General features: G+C 35.4%; 1 protein-coding gene across 6 annotated transcripts; it reads left to right on the top strand.

Moving 5' to 3' along the window:
• The first annotated feature begins 1,243 nt into the window (after window positions 1-1,243).
• On the top strand, window positions 1,244-15,341 carry LOC119980590 (protein HAPLESS 2). 6 transcript variants are annotated; one of them, XM_038823355.1, is made up of 19 exons: window positions 1,244-1,514; window positions 1,592-1,705; window positions 1,801-2,115; window positions 2,488-2,576; window positions 3,299-3,338; window positions 4,179-4,236; window positions 4,340-4,400; window positions 4,642-4,720; window positions 5,543-5,680; window positions 8,248-8,442; window positions 8,899-8,979; window positions 9,061-9,161; window positions 10,050-10,167; window positions 10,495-10,527; window positions 10,644-10,737; window positions 10,847-10,935; window positions 14,337-14,449; window positions 14,601-14,701; window positions 14,784-15,341. In XM_038823355.1, the coding sequence occupies exons 3-19, from the start codon at window positions 2,035-2,037 to the stop codon at window positions 15,212-15,214; spliced, it is 1,902 nt and encodes a 633-aa protein (XP_038679283.1). In that variant the 5' UTR covers window positions 1,244-1,514; window positions 1,592-1,705; window positions 1,801-2,034; the 3' UTR covers window positions 15,215-15,341. The 6 variants fall into 6 exon arrangements, with proteins under 6 accessions (XP_038679283.1, XP_038679280.1, XP_038679279.1 ...); XM_038823352.1 differs by lacking the exon at window positions 1,592-1,705 and having other exon boundaries at window positions 1,972-2,115; window positions 5,546-5,680; XM_038823351.1 differs by lacking the exon at window positions 1,592-1,705 and having other exon boundaries at window positions 1,972-2,115.
• Window positions 15,342-16,832: the final 1,491 nt, after the last annotated feature.

Here is a 16,832-nt window from a genome sequence, read left to right as displayed (position 1 = left end):
ATATTCAACTCTATTGGTCTTGATTATTCATTCTCTTAGTTGGACCATTTCTTTTTTTGTATTAGTTGGATTGGGAAATAATTTCTTAGTCGTCTCTGGATAGTGATGCGAGTCTTCATTAAAGGATATGTCGATGCCGATGGTGGGCTTATTAACATCAACAAGTCTGTCGCCAATGGAGAACTTCATGTTTTAACTACTGCAACTTGCAAGTGATTTAAAATCGAAGGGTCGGAGGAAGTGTCTAAGGATTAAAATAGGTAGGATTTCCGAAAAAATCCATAACAAAGTTATCAATTGGGTCCATGCAGTTATTAAAAACATCGGGTCGGGCCCGACTTGGGCCAATAACTCGGGACCCTGCCAACCAATGAGTTTGTGTACTGAAAATTTAGGGGTGCTTTAGTCACAACCCGATTTTTACTAAGTGTATCTTGATTTTATTGACTTTGCTTTGACTTTGCCTTTTTTAAGACACATGCTCTTTACACCCCACCCTCTCACCATCTATTTCTTCTTCCTCACGAGCACCCACGACCAACTATGGTGTCGTCGCCATCGAGCACCAATCCGGTAACCATTACCACCAAATTGAAGCCCAAGCCACCACGAACTAAACCTAACCAACCCCGATGAGTTTCATCCATCGTTGGAGTCGAAATCACGTTCGAAAGTCCATGTCCACCACGAGAAAAGTCATCCGATCCGAACAATCTGGCCTCTGTTGGAGGAAATCGACACCACCTTTGGACTACTTATGGCAAGGCGCTTCCATTCCATTGATTTTTCGATCAAGACGCTGTTGGAAATTGATGACCCGAGTTTGATCCCAAACAAGGCATTTTTGGACGATTTTGGTATCAAATACCGACTCTAGGATAATTACGAGCTGGAATTTCACGTTTTCGACAAGCTTCAACTTGAGAATAACCTCAATAGACGATAATAGGACCAACAATGACAGATCTGATTACGAGGCGTGTTTGTAAAATGTCTCAAATTTATGTAGTTTGGGTGTATTTATAAAAGTTTAGAGTTTTCATAGGTTACTATTAATGAGGGGTGTATTTGATAACAATGAGGGTGCCAATAAAGTTCACTGAAAATTTATGATAAAAAGGGCTGATAACTGGGCCTTACATGTCTTGGGCCCAGGCCTACGCTACGGTTTCAAACTTCGAACTGTAGAAATAACCGCTTATGGCCGTTCGAGGAGAAAAGGGCGAAAAAACCGCTATTTTTTGCGAGGGGTCATACATGAAACCGACGGAGACACAAAGCATTAACACATACGGAGCGCAAGAATCGACCGCCCGCAAGAAATGAGAACCAAAACCCTAGAAATGGCACATTTGGTTGCTATTTTGACTTGCGTTTTCATCTTGCAGAGTAGTGTCGTTGCAGTTCAGATTTTATCGAAATCGAAGCTTGAGAAGTGCGAGAAGGTATCAGATTCTGATAGCCTCAATTGCACTCGGAAAGTCGTCTTGAACATGGCGGTTCCTAGTGGTTCTGTAAGCCTCTCCCCTTTTTCTTCTTCTTTTTTTAAAGGGGTTAGGGGTTTAACAATGTTGTTCATTTGCGTCCGCAGTGTGATTTTTGTATAGTTTGATATTGATTTGGAGACCAGTCATGCTATTATAGGGCAGTTTAAACATTGTCTTCTGTGGATACTTAATTTGAAGAGAAATTTCACAATGTAGGGGTATGCTGGAATTAATTAATGATTTTTTATGTTATTTGAATCAGAAAAGAAAGTAGAAAAAAATCTTGTTCACGTGATGCATGTTTTCTTTCCAGTATTGATGGAGTAATGGTGGTTGCATTGTTGTGATGATGATGGAGGAAGTACCTAACTGCAACAGCATGTTTCAACTTTGTTCAGAAGTTATTTTCTGCATTTTTATTTTCCTAATGAGTGTGAATTTTCTTGGTATGCCTTTATTGCATTTTTTTTAATTATTTATATAGAGTGGGGGAGAGGCCTCCATAGTTGCAGAACTAGTGGAGGTGGAGGAGAATTCAACCAGCAAGATGCAAACGCTGCGAGTTCCACCTGTGATAACAGTGAACAAATCTGCCTCGTATGCCCTCTATGAGCTCATGTATATCCGAGTAAGCCTTTTCTTTTGGTCTCAATCTTTGTTCATTAGTTATTGTCCTCATTGTTTGTAGTTGCTTGCTAGCATTGGCTGGTGTCTTTCTTCCTTGTGCTAGAAGAGTTTGCCCATGCTCCATAAAAATCAGTTAATTACGGGCTAATATATCCAGATTATGCGGTGGGAATGTTTTGTCTTAGCAATGACAGCTTAGGAAGATGTTAGATGATGCTTTACTATTGCAATAACATTAGTAAGCAGAAATTTTTTCTCATTTCCCTTTTACATCTACTTTTGTGCATCATATAATTTGATTCTGTTTTATGTGTGTTACATTATTGGTTTGCTATTGGAGCTCTATTTTATTGTGTGAATGAATGTTTTATAGGATGTTCCATATAAGCCTCAAGAATATTATGTTAATACACGCAAATGTGAGCCCGATGCTGGTGCAGATGTGGTGAAGACATGTGAGAGGCAAGTACTCTTCTCATTGAACTTTTATTTATTAATGTTTGCTGTATATATGTTTTTGGATTTATATTTCGCTGGTTCTGAAAATTTATCCGGTGTGAATAACTATTAACTAATTAAACCAATTTAGTGATTGGAACACTTGACATCTCTTTCAGTTTTTTAATTTTCTGTCGGTTTTGCTAATTGAACATGGAGAAGTTTTTATATTCTCTGGGGTAATTGGTACAAAAGTTTTTGGTATATAATGAGCTCGTTGTGTAACGATAAGGAGGGTACTGAATTTCATCCAGCAAAAGCATCAAATCTGCTAATATCTCTGCCAGTTAGTGTTCTAGGTGCGAACAACTTTTTATTTTTATTTATTCTATTTCCCTGTCTTTTTATGAGTCAATTAAATTTCAATAGCAAGTTGGTAATGAGGTTTGATTGTTACTGGCATCCTCGTATTTTTCCTTACCAATAGGGTTATTTGGTAAGCGATACTTTTGGGAGTTTTTTATGTGATAAATTATTAGTCTGTGCCACAATTTGTTTGACTATCTCTCTGTCGTTTTTACCTTTTTAATTCTTCCTTTCGCTTATGTTAACTTTTTGGTTGGTAAGGTTCACCTATCAACTTCACATTTACCATATAGGGAAGTTTGTCAAGTAACAAAACAATGCAACAGGAGTTCATTCTTAACATCAAATTGATTGTTGGATTTCCGGGAACTTTTTTATAGGTTGCGAGACGAAAATGGTGACATTATTGAGCACACTCAGGTGGCTTTTCTAAGCTCACTATACAACCTTTCCTGGTTGCCATTTTTTATTTTGGAGTCTGTTATTGCTTATTGTAGTGCTTCATAATTTCATATATCTACAAAATTTTATTTGAGATTGCAGTGTTACGTCACTTTATGCAAACCATGAAAATTTAACCACAAACTCTTGCCTTATGAACAGCTTAATGTTCTCTTGTATTAGATTGAAGTGAGAACAAGAAAAAGTTAGCCAAAGTAGATGGATAGGTTTGACAAACTGCCCTTGATAAGTGTCCATCTCCCTTTGCTTGAAAAGCAGTTGGGTATGCAACAAGCATTTTCTGTTGTATAGAAAAATCTTGTATCCCATTCCCCTTTTAAAATAGGGCCACGAGAGTTCCTCTATTTATTCAATTTGTTGCCCAGGATCTTTCATATCTTTTTTATCATAGAGATTGCGCATTCCCAGAAAATCATATATCTTCTTCTCGACATCATTAAATGTCTCATGACTCAAGTTCTTGAGTAGTTTCTGTGGACTTAAGCTTGGACATCATGACCATAATCACATAGCCATTCAATTGATTGCCAAATTCGCCAATCTTGAGCAAACTCTCCTAGCCCCTACATGACCTTATTTTTGTTATTTGCCTTCTTTCCTATAAGGTCCTAAATTTCACACCTAAATTGACCACCAAGCAATTATTTATAAAATGTCTTTTGAGATTACATTATTCTCCAATACATATATATATGCATATATATATGTATGTGTATTTGTATGCACACACACACACACATTTATATATTCATCTGTCTATCAATTGGTGATTTTCTTCTTTCCATCTTTCTTGTTTAGCCAGTATGTTGTCCTTGCGGGCCCCAGCGACGAGTACCTTCGTCATGTGGAAACTTTTGTGAGTAGCTTTTGGTGTTGTACAGCAGTTTCAAGTTTTCCATTGCGGTTGCCGCTAAAATTTTCTTGGCTATTGATTTCTGTATTTTGATTTGATTGGCTAGTTGATAAGTTGATGAAAGGCAAGGCCAATACCGCTCATTGTCTTCGATTTCCTGGTGATTGGTATAGCCTTTTGGTTACTACGCTTTTCTATTTTCCTTGTGGCAAATTGAATATATAATATGTTGTGTGAGGTTATCCTGTATAGAAATCTTTTTTGATGGTTAAATCAATTTTATTAGCTTATATGGTTATAGAAGCGACTTTTAGTGCCATTTTGATGGAAGTTATGTCTTTTGATGTGCAGCTTTGGCCCCTTAAATTGTCATGACTGCTGTGCTAATAATTTTTCTGATCCGTGTAGGTTTCATGTTTATGGTATCGGACAACGATCAATAGGATTTACAGTTCGGATTGAGATAAAAGTGGGATCTATGGTTTCGGTATATTATTTGTCTTTGAGATTATTTCTGTATTTCAAATACGCACAATTTCTGATTCAGTTTTATTGGCACTTATCTCTTGGGATCAGAGGTTTTGAAATTTCCTAGAGAACCAGCTGCTGTTGTTTTGTCTATATTTTCTTAACTTTTTAGATGCTAACTGCTAAGTTCCTTTAATTTTATGCTAGACAGAGCTAGTCATTTACTGAAATAAATTCGTTGTGCTTGGCCTGGATATTTCATGAGAGAGTTAGTGCTAGCCTTATTCTTGTGCTTATGTAGTAGTGCTTCAATTATTTCTTTCTGGTCTATAATACATTTTTGGTTCCAAAGATGGAAACCATGTTAGAAGAATGTTGTCTTTGGGCCTTCGGCCATAAGATATCACATATTGAAAGCGAATATAGTTATCTGCAAAATCAATGAAGGGATGCAACATAATGTTTTTTAAAAGCTGAGTAGGTTTTTTTTTTTTTTTTTTTGTGTAACAGTGATCTTTTTGAATCTGTTTACTTCCACGTGATGCTGACATTTTTATACTTGTGTTAATTATATTTTGTTTCTAAATATTATTTGATAGTTAGTTTTTCGTTAGTTGTAACTTCTTCAATTATTCATTTCCATGGAATCATGCTGTTTTTTTTACTATTATGTTCCCAAACTTTTAGGATAAAGGCTTGGATGATGTTCCCATATGACATTAAGATCTTGTTTTGTACCAGTAATCTATCACCATCCACTAATGTTTTACTCTTGAGTGGAGTTTTATCAGTTTTAAAGCAGTCATATTCTCTAAGGAAAATTTGGGTGCCTTTTTGCCAGCAGGAAGTGATTGTGGGCCCTGAAAATAGAACAGCAATATCTAAGGATCGATTACTGAGGGTGAATCTTATTGGAGATTTCGTTGGATACACAAGCATACCATCATTTGAGGATTTCTATCTAGTCATTCCAAGGCAGGTATGTTCACTTGAAACAATTACGAATACTTACAAACGTGAGAAGAATATTTTCTATCAAATCTATATTTTTGTTCGCCGACGTGCTTCTGTCACAAGGTCCAACATTTGTTCTTCTGTAAATTGTTTTATTGAGTTGAGATGAATCAAGCTCAGCTGAAACTTAACTGATATGTCTGGTATTGTTGGTTTTTACAAAATTACTTTCTAAAACATATGCTTTTGGCTCTGTAGTGTACTTACTATTTAGGCTTCTTGTGCATGATCAAAATTCCAAGATTTTTTTTCATTCTATATGTTGAGTACCACTGTCATATGTATTTATGTACTGATTAAACTTGTTGGTGAATCACTTCAATTGACTGATTTCCCATTGATACACTAAACGTTGTTTATTTCAGAAGGTTGAAAAAGTGGGATTAGTGACCATGGAACCTGAAAAGCATATTGGGTCTTTCATTACCTTCGATTTTGTTATTTCATCAGTGGATATCTTGATTAATGCATTAAATGAATCTCTAATTTTGGTGATACCCCTGTATTAGTTTTCATCAGGTCACATCTATAGCTCAGAAAATCCTTCTGATTCTCTAGGGTATAATTGTAGGATTATAAGTATCTTTTTATTTGTAGATTCTTATTAAATGTGAAAAGTAAAATAGGGGTGATTTTTCCTACTATGTTCCCTCTCATTCTTGTTGAAACTGTTTAAGAGTGGAAAATAACCGTAGGAGATGTAGAGATCAGTACATAAAGGTTCTTTGCTCACATTTAATTATGCTTTCTTGCTGAAGCAGTGTATTAAGTTGATAGGTGTTTGAATTAGTGTGTGCTTGTCTACCAAGATTTTGGCAATTGATACAAGTTGAGGGCTGTGCAAACATAGTCACTTCCAAGGAAGAAAACACTCGGGAACACTATATCAAAAATGTCTTAGGAGTTAGGTCCCTACGCGACATCGGGGAGAGTAGAATTGTCGCTGTGTTTTAAGATTCTCTGAAATGAGTCTTATGAGAAAATTTGATTATTTTAAATGCTGAAAGTTTATCATGCTTTGTTTTTGCGCTAGGAACTATGAAAAAAAAGGAAAGCTAGTTAACAATGTTCTATAGGGTTGAAGTCTTCATCAACTTTGGGGCTAAAATGTTTCAATATTTTACCCTACTAGGAGCTCCTATTCTCGGTTTTTCAAGCTTTGCATTTTCCCCTTGCTTCTTGCACTTAGTAGTTTTTTTTTCCCCCGAGCAAACTTGCATTTAGTAGACCATAGGTTTACAGTAACATCATGCTTTTTGTTTACCTACTGCATGCTAGTGGGAAGAACCGGCTACATTTGCTTGATAAACAATATTTACTCACATTCAGTTTCATGAAATTCGTTCACCACAAAGTTTCTTATTTTTAGTGTTTTAGGAACTCTTTCTTTTAACCATTGAAAATAGCTGAATTGTGGAGTTTATGTTCTCTTTGCGAATAAATACAATGAATGTTTGAAATACTAGATTGCTTATATTTTGAATCTACATGCGTATTTCTGTAATTAATATTATTGAGCTGCAAATTTATAAAAATAGGATAACGATAGAGGTAGAATGTTGAAAAGCATTCGTATTATGTTTCTGTATGATACATCCAGTCATAGGGATAATGTCTTTCTTTTAAGTTATTTGATTCAGACAAAATGGAACTACAACAAAAAATCTACATTTTTTTTGTCAGTAGTGAGAATAGTGATAATTGTGAAGCACCCTGATCCCTTAACCTTAGTTTTTAATGTGGGTATTGAGTGTCAAACTCTGGTTCTACTGCTAGGCTGCTGGCTAATAAGTACATTATTTTTTGAAGAATGGTTTATCCCAAGAGCTTGAATTGGATGAGTGATGTGAACTTTTATTTTAATAATAATAATGATAATTATCATATTATTATTATTATTGTTGTTGTTGTTGTTATTGTTACTATTAGTATTTATGATAAGGTCATTGTTTTATACCAGAAATACATTGAATTTTATTTTAATCTAGTTCGTCAAGTAATCGTGTACAAAATAACATTTTCATTGTAGTTGTTGGTAGAAAGTAGCCTTTTATTCAAGATACATATACATTGTTACATTCTTTGATTGGATAAAGGGCATCATGTTATGTGCTTGAGTCTTCCACAATGTTGTTATGTGCTTGAGTCTTCCAGTGTTATTATTCGTTTGAGTTTTCCACAAAATGTTATTATTTATGTTGTTATCAGTTGGAAACATGTCACTTTTCTACTTCTCTATTTCATCTCAAGGAAATTTTTCCTGGTTTGTTTGGACTTGTCAGAGAACATGTGGCCCAGTGGTAGAATTACTGTGGTTCAACCTAGAGGTCACATGTTCAATTCCTGGAAACAAACTCTCCACATATTATGTGGGGATAAGGTCTGTGTATATCTTGTCTGTCCTGACACATCCATTGCGGGAGCCTTGTGCTAGGGAGTTGTTTACCTTTTTTTTAAACCTTGTTTGGACTTGTCTATCTCTGATTGGCTTTTATGTACAGTTCTTCTGAGTTTATTTTTCTATTGTTCAAGGGTGGGCCTGGCCAACCACAGAATTTGGGAACTAATATTTCTACGTGGATGCTGCTTGAGAGAGTAAGATTTACCTTAGATGGTATTGAATGCAACAAAATTGGAGTTAGCTACGAAGCTTTCAACGGGCAACCAAACTTCTGTTCTTCGCCATTTTGGAGCTGCTTGCATAATCAGTTGTGGAATTTCCAAGATGTTAGTACATCAACTGAAATATAGTACTTTATGTGATTTTCTTGCCTCGTTTTGGTTGTCATGCATATTCATTTGAGGTGTACTGGTTTGAAAATTACATTAAATGCTTTTGTTTTTGTTGACATATGGTGCAACTTAATCCATCTAATTATGGCTAGCATCTCTTCTTCATTGTCATTCTACAAATGTATGGATCTCTACTTACTTGCGTGGAACACTTCCTTGTTTTTTGCTTTGGCCTTTATAAAATATGTTGAGAGCTCATTGTCTTGTTTACTTGACATGGTAAATTCTTTTGTTTATTTCAAAATGAAGCACTTCTTAGTACAAAGAAAATGCAAAGGGAAAGAAAATTTAATTTGATGTCATTGCTTGATCTTCAACTTATAAACATGCTGTGTAGTTTTCATATGGTTCAAATCATACCTGAGGTGAATGATATCTAATTTATAACAGGCTGACCAGAACCGCATAAGTAGGAATCAGTTGCCGCTATATGGTTTGGAAGGAAGGTTTGAAAGAATTAACCAACATCCAGTTATGTTTCAGCAATTGTAGATTCATATTGATGATGTTAACTTCTGTGTGGATCACATAATCGTGTTGATTTGGGCGCAGGATGCGGGGACTCATTCTTTTTCGATAGGAGTGACTGAAGTCCTTAATACTAATGTCTTGATAGAACTAACTGCTGATGATATAGAATATGTTTACCAGAGGTGAATACAAGTACTGCAGCAAATTGCAAATGGTTTTGTAATTGTTTATATTATTAGATTACCTACTTATAAATAAGTGGTGATAAGCTCTCAGTGGGGCATCTATCTGCTATGTTCACTTATTTTAAGTTTGTTACTTGTCATTCTTTTTGTGTGTGTACATTTTTTTTTTCACTGAAAATTAATCTTACTATTGCTAACCTGATGCCTGTAGTTGTTTTCATCCTCATAGTCATTGTAAGGTTAATACAATATATATGATATCCATGAAAATGGTATTATAATTACAATTTGGCACGTATCACATAGTACAATGATTAAGAATTTCGTAGTTCTGCTGTTACTAAGAAGCTGATATGAAAATCTAATACCAATCTAAGTATTTTCACTTTTCCATAGAAATTATTGTTATCAAGCTTTATATACTTCTGTAAATTTTCATTCATCCCCTTAATTTTGTGGCTAGGCTGGTTTCAAATTCATAACTTCCATAGCTATTTGAAAATGCACTGGCCTCTTATTGCTGTCGTCAATTATTTTTTTTGACAAATTGGGTCTTTGATGATGATGTTATTTCAAATAAAAAGTATTTCCTACTATAACAATGTTAATGAATGTCTGCTGGGTAATTTAGATAAAAAAAGTAGGTTCTCCGTAGAGTAGATTCAATTAAATTTTTATTTTTTCATTTCTTGCAATTTCAGTGTCTCATTGATCTTATATGCTTCTTTGTCTATGAATATATGGTCATTTATTTTCTTCAAAATCAAATGGAATTGATAATTGTTTTAAGGATTACTCCTCTTTTTGATATCTCCGTAGGACTATTCCTGTGTTCTTGTGCAACTTATTGTGCTTTTAAGCATGTAAGGCTTCCTTCTTTTGCAGGAGTTCTGGAAAAATCTTAAGTGTAACTATCCCAACTTTTGAAGCCCTTACACAACTTGGAGTTGCTACAATCACAACTAAGAATACTGGTGATGTGGAAGCATCATATAGCTTAACGGTATTCCTGTTAAATTTTCCAATTAATATTCTGTCATAATGCTTCAGTCCAGAATATGCAAGGAAAAGGGGATTCAGCTTTTTTTTGTCATCCCATATTGGAAGGATAGATGCATTTCCTGCCAGTTATGGGGTTTTCCATGCATGAAGGCTGGCATGCATTTCTATCTATGAGATTTCTAGAGGAGTAGACTTGATGGATAAGTACAATCCCAGATCAGAAAATAGATGTAATTAAGCTTATATCACAAGGATTGTATCGGCCGCTAATTCTATATAACTGACAGTATGTTTGAGTCTCAGCTATAACGAAGTTCTCTGTTTGCAGTTTGATTGCTCAAAGGGCATCGGCTTGATGGAGGTATTCTTCGTTCTTTTGAATACTTTACATCAATTGCATATGTGAGTAGCATTGTCTTGGCATCATGATATAATTTTCCTTGAAGGATACTTTTCAGAAAGCTTTGATGGTTGCAGGAACAGTTCTTCATTATGAAACCAAAAGAAATTGCAAGTCGCTCATTCAAACTTTACCCTTCAACTCATCAGGCAGCGAAATATATGTGCGCTGGTAAGGTGGATTAGTTGGAATTTTAGGCGTCTTTGGACTTTTGAGTGAGTAAAAAATTAGTTTTCATGGAAGCTTAACTTTCGGTCACGTTTCTCGTTCTTAAATGCAGCTATACTAAAGGATGCTGAATTTAGTGAAGTTGACAGAGCTGAGTGCCAATTTTCTACCACAGCCACTGTTTATGATAATGGGTCACAGGTGAGGAATACCTAGCGTTTTTCTAGCAGATTTTTTTATCCATAACATGGAAACAAATTGACAAAGTCAGGTAAAAGTTTAATTTGAGGATGTATCGCTTAAGGAAACTGAAAGTCTAGCGGGATAATCTGTGTCGGGTTAGACTTGAATTTGGTAGAAGCTAAAGTTAAATCTGATCCTTCACATGATCAAAGACTATCCCAAACAATGTTGGGTTTGGCTACAGGAATCCATATGAGATTTTAGTGAGAATCTGTTACTTGAATTCTCCTTTACCACTCGTTCCTATTCAAATTTATGATCTTGGCTAATGCTGTAGAGACCATATCCTTTCTTATCACCTCCATCTGTCTTTTTGACATTCCACTATGAAGCCAATTTCTTTACATCGTCTTTAGACACAATATTAGCACAAAGCATCCAGAATTTATCACCATCTTGCACAACTTTTTCTTTGTGATAAATTGGAGAATGAGTTTGCTAGAACACCACCAGTCTTTTTCCTTAATGAAATGTAATATCGCAATTAAGGCCGAAGACCTAAGGTTGACAACTCGCGATCCAAATCTGGGTTGTCAGGTGTCACCCATCTTTCTCTTCCCCACATATAATTTCCTCTTTGCGTTAGTCAACAATTGTACCTTCGACCATGATCTTTCTATCAATCAAACTCAAGCATTTTAGGGTGTTAGATTGAGTAACAGTCAAAACCCCTATGACTGAAGCATTGATTTGTTCTACCCTTCGATTGTAACATTGTAGTTCATCTTAACTTTTTGAAATAGAAGAGCCGGTAGTTTCATGGTAGAAAATCTAGATTTATTTTGAAAGTTTGTGGTTATCCAAGTGAAGTTCGAGGAACACTTTCCTTACATATATTACTCAACTTTGATAGACAATCTACTTCTCGTCACTCATGGTATTTAATGAGCATTCATGTTCAGTCATGGCATACATTGACTCATTGTCGAAGCTTTTGTTGCTCGAACCATTGGATCATGCTTGGCATCAACAGACTACAACTTTAAATGTGATTAGTCTTGTAGCAACAGAAATAACTTTCTAGATTGTGTAGCCAACCTAGGGACATTCACTACATGTTTGGTAGGGTGGAATGTTAATGACTATTCTAACATATATTCCATTTCTCATGTGAAATTTAAGAAAGTAGAGTCCTCATTGCCATTCTGCCCTCTAATTCCCTCTTTGTTACAAGTAATCGTTTCTATAGCATTCCATTCTCACCAGAGTTATAGATGTGAAAGGTCTATTCTACTTGATATATATCTAATATTATTATAAACTGTAAGTTCTTAGCAGTTAATTGCACGTGAGAATTTGTAGTCCTACTTTAAGAAGAAAGAGAAAAAAAGCAAATGCCATTGCAAGTCAAGCCCCATTCTTTCTCAAATTCCTTCCCATTCTCATTGCCATTGCAAACCAAACACCACCTGGGAAATTACAGTCTAACATAATACCCTCACCAAAAAGAAAAGAAAATGAAAAATAAAATAAAATCATCTTGGCTTATATATCCTTACGATAAGCTTGTTGCTCCTTACAAAAGTGCCGAAAGTAACCTTTATGTGTAGTTAATTGACACATTTTTCAGTGGCAGAGTGAGGCAGTGAATATATGAGAAAACTTGGTGCCTGTTCCCTGAGAAGTTGAGGGAATGACTACTTCATGGTTTGCTGTTTGTACTGTTAATGAATCTGGAGACTGAGGGATTGGTTCCTAATTCTTTCTCTCTTAACATCTTCCATTTTCTCGATCTCATCTAAAGTAGAGGCCATAATACCCACCTTTTGCAAGTCTTGCGATATCTGTATGGGAAACCTGAACTCAGTTTTTGCCATCATCATGATCAAGAGCAATTTTAATCGAGCATTTAGGCCAGAGTTTGTACTTGGATCATTTTGGCTCCAATATGAAATCTGATTCAAGCAGCTTTTATGCTAGCTACAACTTAGGCTATAGAACTGGGATTGGGGTTTGTGCTTGATATGGACGATTTATATAGATTCCATTGGGAATTTATTTATAAGAGGTGATGGGATTCTAATGTGGAGACTTGAGAATGATTGCAAACTTGATTAGAAATCAGGGAACAAGAATTAAATAGATGAGGAATGTAGAAGAGGAATGATGAGAGAGAGGGAAACATAGGTTAATGCCTCTTACAAAATTCAGTTATATTGTCATTAATTTATCATTTCGCACAAACTCGTCATCATCATTATCATCATCACCCAAGCCTTTATCCCAAAAGTTTTAGGGTTGGCTACGTGAGTCTATGAGAAAATCAATGAGAATCCGCTACTTGAATTCTTTTCCGCCATTCATTTCTATCTAGGATCATGCTCTCAACAACACTTATTGAATCCATATCTTTTCGTACTATTCAAGCCATGTCTTTGAAAGGACCATTTCAAGCCATGTCTTTTTAGGTCTTCCTCTTCGCGTTTTACTCTGCCCTATACCATATTTCTCAATTCTCCTCATCGCCGCACCGCTATTTCTACGTTGTACATGCACAAACCATCTTAAACAGTTTTCTCATGCATACTAAAAAATAAAATTTCATACTGCTGCAGACAAATCCCTAAAGCAAATCAAGTCCTAACCATTAAAAATACGAGATCACAACCTCCAATGAAAATGCCAATTAAAAGGCTCAAAAGTGCAAAAAAACTTAAATTTGTTCACTGCTACAGAATTGTGAAGAGTATGCGCTGGAAAACAATCCTTGACATCTAGAATTAAAGTACAAGTGTGAATAGCAATGAAAGGAAAAAAACAGTGTATTTGAAGTCCCCAAAAAACTAACATGGATGTGTTTTTCCTTTAATCCTTAAACTTTTGTGAACAATAGTTAACCTAACACTGCATGGCTCTGGCAGCACTTTCACTGGTCCCTTCGTGGAGATATTCTTCATGTTTGAAAATTAGTACAGGAAAACAGATTGTGTTGAGAGAAATCTTAAACAATCGCTATAAGTTACCTCTACGTTCTATTCTAATGTATACAAGAATGTTTCTGAATTTCCCTATGTTTTTCTAAATTGTGAGAGACTATGAATTACCTTTTGGGTTCAAACCACCTTTAAGTGGGGAAAAAAGATAAATGCTTGAAGGTTATGTATGTGGAGTCGTGAGATGGATAAAGTTTCTATTTAGATGAAGATGAGATCGCTTAAAACTTTTCAGATTGTAAGCTAACATCGAGCGCGAACATTGATGTTCTTGTTCTTTCCTTAGATTGAAATGTGATCATTTTCAATCCTATAAATTTCACTTGCTACAATTAGTAACAAGTGATTAGTGATGCTTATGATTTATCATGTATCTGTGCTGTTGACATAAGTGATGAAACTAATAGTTACTTGACTTTGTCACAGATGCCCTTTGAAGAGCCTGAGACAAGTATGAGTGGTTTCTTTGATTCTATTGAAAGCATTTGGAACAAATTGTGGCATGGTCTGTTAGATTTTTTCTCTGGAAAAACTTGCAGGTAACATAATCGATTCCAATTAATTTCTCTTATCAATTTATCCAGCCAAGACACCTGACACCAAATTGTTTGGCACAAAGAATTTGAAAAAAATGATTGTCAATATGTGACTGCGGCAGTTATCTTATAATATGTTTCCTTTTGTGAGCAGAAGTAAATGCACTGGTTTTCTTGACTTCAGCTGCCACATACAGTATATATGTATGAGTTGGATGGTGATGTTTGGATTACTTTTGGCCATCTTTCCAACAGGTAAGACTTATTTACTTAATGTATGGTCAAAACATAGCAGTGGAAAAAAGTGGATACATAATTTTTGTGCTGTGAGTTGTAGTGCTTGTACTACTCTGGCTTCTACATCAAAAAGGACTCTTTGATCCTCTTTATGACTGGTGGGAAGATCATTTTGTGTCTGACAAGGAGAGAGACGGGGGTAATCCGAGACAGAATGTTTATGCTGGACACCCTCACACTCATCTGAATAAGCATCATGAGCAGAAGTTAAGGCACCATAAGCATGGTACTTATAAACAAAGAAGCGTTCATAATGAGCATAGACATAACCATTCAGGAGGGGAGAATGATTACTATTACTACCTTCATCATGTGCACAAGGACAACGGCAAGAATTGGCATGGTAAGAATTCAAGTATTGAGCGGCAAATCTACTTGGATGGAAGGGAGAACAGAAATATTGGGAGACAGAGACACAAGAAGCAAAGAAAGATTTTGAAAGCACAACCAAAATTGAATCAGACACAGTGAAGAAGAATAAGATAAATTTAGCTATTGGATGGCTCACATTTTCTGTCATTCCTTTTGTGCACATTGTGGGACTTGAACTGATACTACTGTCTATGTAGATTGTTATACTGTATTCTTCTCAGAGCAACTCTTGAAAGTCTCATTAAACCAACTTAAACATTTTCCATTTTTCTTAAAGCTTTCGACAAATTTTTGATGTAAAATTGCAACACAGCAGTGGCTAGCTTTTGAACAGGATGAGACTGTACTATCTATATACAATAGCTTTTAAATACTTAAAAAGCTAATAATGAATGGTAAAGAGAAAGAAGGTGTTGCAGGCTTGCAGCAGCAGGCTTTGGCCGGAAGGAACCTAAACCTAAAATCTCCTCCTTCGTTCAAATGCCATCAAGCAAGAACAATAAGTTGGGGCTGTAAGGGGCAAAGAGAAATGATGAGTTACAACAGCGGGTTTTGGCCGGAAGGGAACAACTATAATTCGAGGACAGCAGCGAAGAGTAAGTGTTAGGTGTCTGGGTCAACGATCCCTAAAATTCCTTTATTATTCTTGTCTTGCTGATAGATTCCTTTATATCTAACATTAGTTATAGCTATATAATTTATCGCCTTAATTTGAATTGTGATTTTCTCGGTGTGTCTGCCTGACGTTGATTTTATAGCTCTCTCTCGTAGATGATTTACTGAAAAAGCAAAGAAGTGTCAATTATATGTATTCCATTTGGTTTGATGATCTCCATTGTCTTTTCTGTAGTGTACATATTCTATTTTTTTGGCTACTCTAGTTGCAGGGCATGTGAAGAAAGTTGTTAATATTCTTGAGCAACTGGATTATTGAGTTCTTTGTTAATTTTGAATTTCCCTGTAATCCTGTGTTAGTACTGATGTGGAATTTTATGTGTGTTTATCTAACTAATAAAATATATTATCTATTTGGTATATACTGTTCTGTGAATTATATATCTTGCGCACGTACTAATTATGATTTATTACTAAGTTATCTATCACTGTAGGAAACCCAAGTCAATCGTAGAGGAGATTCTCCCAAGAGACTCCCATAGGATTGCTTCGTTCGTCTTTCAAACATACTTGGTCTGTCCATTATGAATGGTGCCGAAATAACATTAAGAGAAATTGATGTCATCTTCTTTGGGGTAAGATTGAAACACATGTTTATTTTCTTTATGCGATAAATACTTTTGAGCCTAAAATTCTTTGTACTATAAATTCTATGAATAGTCACCTGTTTGACATATTCTTCTTTGTTAGAGATGTTACGATGAGAACCAGCTTGTGGGGAGATCTAGCAAATCAGATAAACGACGAGTTCTTAAACAATGGTTCAAATACGAATGTCTTTTTTATAACTTCGACTTCTGCTTGCATGCATGAAGGTGAGAAAAATAGAAAATATATAACTATATATATGTATTCCAAATCATATATAAACAAAATTTTATCATACTATATATTTCACTCATGCTCTGTACTTTTTAAAATGCAGGGACCTTCGTTTATCATCTACGACTGCTAGCAAGATCTACATGGACATGAAAATTGCAGAAATTGCAACCTTTCTGTCAAAGTGAGAATTACTTATCTATATATATTACTTTACTAT

The sequence above is a fragment of the Tripterygium wilfordii genome, chromosome 16 (genome assembly GCF_013401445.1).
Source record: "Tripterygium wilfordii isolate XIE 37 chromosome 16, ASM1340144v1, whole genome shotgun sequence".
Lineage (NCBI taxonomy): Eukaryota > Viridiplantae > Streptophyta > Magnoliopsida > Celastrales > Celastraceae > Tripterygium > Tripterygium wilfordii.
This window is presented reverse-complemented; position numbering and strand designations above follow the sequence as displayed.

Excerpts from the sequence above, each read along its gene's own strand:
- LOC119980590 (XM_038823351.1), top strand. The coding sequence starts at position 1,323 with ATGAGAACCAAAACCCTAGAAATGGCACATTTGGTTGCTATTTTGACT. Across the intron at positions 10,528-10,643 it reads AGGGCATCGGCTTGATGGAG|GAACAGTTCTTCATTATGAA; the intron begins GTATTCTTCGTT and ends TGATGGTTGCAG. Across the intron at positions 10,936-14,336 it reads TTTATGATAATGGGTCACAG|ATGCCCTTTGAAGAGCCTGA; the intron begins GTGAGGAATACC and ends ACTTTGTCACAG.